We start from the raw sequence: 2,255 nt of genomic DNA on the forward strand, positions 1-2,255 counted from the left end.
CTTTGAACATGTTATCAGGAGGGATCAGTCCCTGGAGAAGGACATCATGCTTGGTAAAGTAGAGGGTCAGTGAAAAAGAGGAAGATGCTCACAAGATGGATTGACACAGTGGCTGCAACAATGTGCTCAAGCATGACAATGAATGTGAGACTGGAGCAGGACTGGGCAGTGTTTCTTTCTGTTGTGCAGAGGGTTGGTATATGTCGGAACCGACTCAATGGCACCAAACAAAAGCATACTGCTGTATTTCTATGAGTTTCTACAAATATCTCTTTTGTACCAGATTAGCAGTTAATGTTGTTGTTGTTCGGTGCCGTCAAGTCAATTCCAACTCACAGCAACCCTATGTACAACAGAACAAAATACTGCCTGGTCCTGTGCCATCCTCACGATCTTTGCTGTATTTGAGCCCATTGCTGCAGCCACTGTGTCACTCCATCTCATTGACAGTCTTCCTCTTTTTCCACTTACCCTCTACTTTACCAAGCATGATGTCCTTCTCCAGGGGCTGGTCCCTCCTGATAATATGTCTAAAGTATGTGAGACAAAGTCTTACCACGCTCGCTTCTAAGGAGCATTCTGGCTGTCCTTCTTCCAAGACAGATTTGTTCATTCTTCTGGCAGTCCATGGTAAATTTAATATTCTTCACCAGCATCATAATTCAAAGGTGTCAATTCTTCTTCAGTCTTCCTTATTCATTTCCCAGCTTTCGCATCAATATGAGGCGATTGAAAATACCATGGCTTTTGTCAGGCACATCTTAGTCCTCAAAGTGACATCTTTGCTTTTTAACACTTAAAAAGGACTTTAACACTTTCAAAGGGCTCTATTAAATCATGCCACAGCATTATTGGATAGAGAATTATGTAAGCAGAATATCAGGTAGGTGTTGTAATTGTTGTTGGTGATATCTGTTTATGAATTTTGAATTCTTGGTCAAACCATATTAATACTGAATTGTTTTTCTTCTTACAGGATGTTGCCCATAATGGGCCCAGCAAAGGCGTGTCAGCTCAGTGCCTGTTTGACTTGCTGCAGTCCCTGGAGGGAGAGACCACTGACATATTAGACATTTTAGAGCTGGTCAAAGCAGAAAAGCCCCTTAAGTCATTAGGTAAAAGCAAAACTTCCTTTGACATTCTTTTTCTTATTACAGTCTCTAAAGAAACGTTAAACTCTATGCTGAGTATTTTGAATTAGATCAAAACATCAAAAATAAAGGGACCAGAGGTATAACTCGAGTGAGGGCATTTTTCTATCTCCTGTTTTTCTTCAGTTTCTTGAGGATCCAAGAGAGTAAGGAATTCTCTGCCATGAAAATGCGATTAAAATGATGCTTAGTAGAGCACTGCTCTACCACTGCACTTTTCAGAAAATTGGCTTATCTTGGGCAATTCTAAGGGAATGTCTCTCCAAAATAGTATTTTATTATCACAGAATATGTAGAGCTAAGTATGATTCAATATGATTCACAGTTCTCTCATCTTAGCTTAGACCATCCCAATGCCCTTTGATGTTTTCCACTTGGTAAGATTTTTTTTAAAAAACTAACCAAAGAAAAACACTTTAATGTCTCATCCAATTGCAAGTTTATTCAAATGTAGTATACGGAATTTTCAATCCCTTTAAATGAATAAATGCATAGTGTTCAAAGTTTAGGAATAAAATTTTAAAAATGGCTACAAAATTTAAAGGAGAAGAAAATATTAGAAGTGATAACAGATTCTTCTTTATCTCTGGCAGAATCCACTCTGATTTTTTGCCTTGACCCTTTATCCCTTCAGATTTCTGCTATGGGAATGAAGATCTGACATTCTCCATCAGTGAAGCCATTAAGCTCTGTGTCACTGTGGTGGCATACGCTCCTGAATCTTTCAGAAGGTAATGGTGGCCTTTTATTCTGTGGCTTTGAAAATAAGGGAAAGAAAAGAAAGTTGAATAAATGCAAAGGTTATGTTTGGTAATATTAGGCTTAAACATTCTGGCAAGTAAGCTTTAAAAAACTAAATTTAGGAAATGTCATAGGAGAGGTTCTGGAAAACGCAACTTGTATTCTTGCCATAAAAGCATCTAATGTAATTTAGTTCTCTTATCACTTTCCAGAAAATTCGAGGAACTTACAGTACTTTAATTCTTTTTACTCCCCTTTAGCTTTTTTTTTTTTTTTTTTTTTGGCCATTGCTGTCATGTATTGTATGACAAACCCATTAGAAATAACTGTTACGTTTATGTAACCAATAATCGATATTTATTT

General features: G+C 37.4%; 1 protein-coding gene across 1 annotated transcript in view; it reads left to right on the forward strand.

Moving 5' to 3' along the window:
• The window catches only part of UNC80 (unc-80 homolog, NALCN channel complex subunit), a 212,710-nt gene that overhangs the window by 165,784 nt on the left and 44,671 nt on the right, over positions 1–2,255 (forward strand). Inside the window, exons 44-45 of the mRNA XM_004376376.3 lie at positions 977–1,115; positions 1,786–1,882. Of these exons, the coding sequence (XP_004376433.1) occupies positions 977–1,115; positions 1,786–1,882 (236 nt within the window). The remainder of the gene's footprint in view (positions 1–976; positions 1,116–1,785; positions 1,883–2,255) is intronic.

The sequence above is a fragment of the Trichechus manatus genome, unplaced genomic scaffold, assembly GCF_000243295.1.
Source record: "Trichechus manatus latirostris isolate Lorelei unplaced genomic scaffold, TriManLat1.0 scaffold00041, whole genome shotgun sequence".
Classification (NCBI taxonomy): Eukaryota; Metazoa; Chordata; class Mammalia; order Sirenia; family Trichechidae; genus Trichechus; species Trichechus manatus.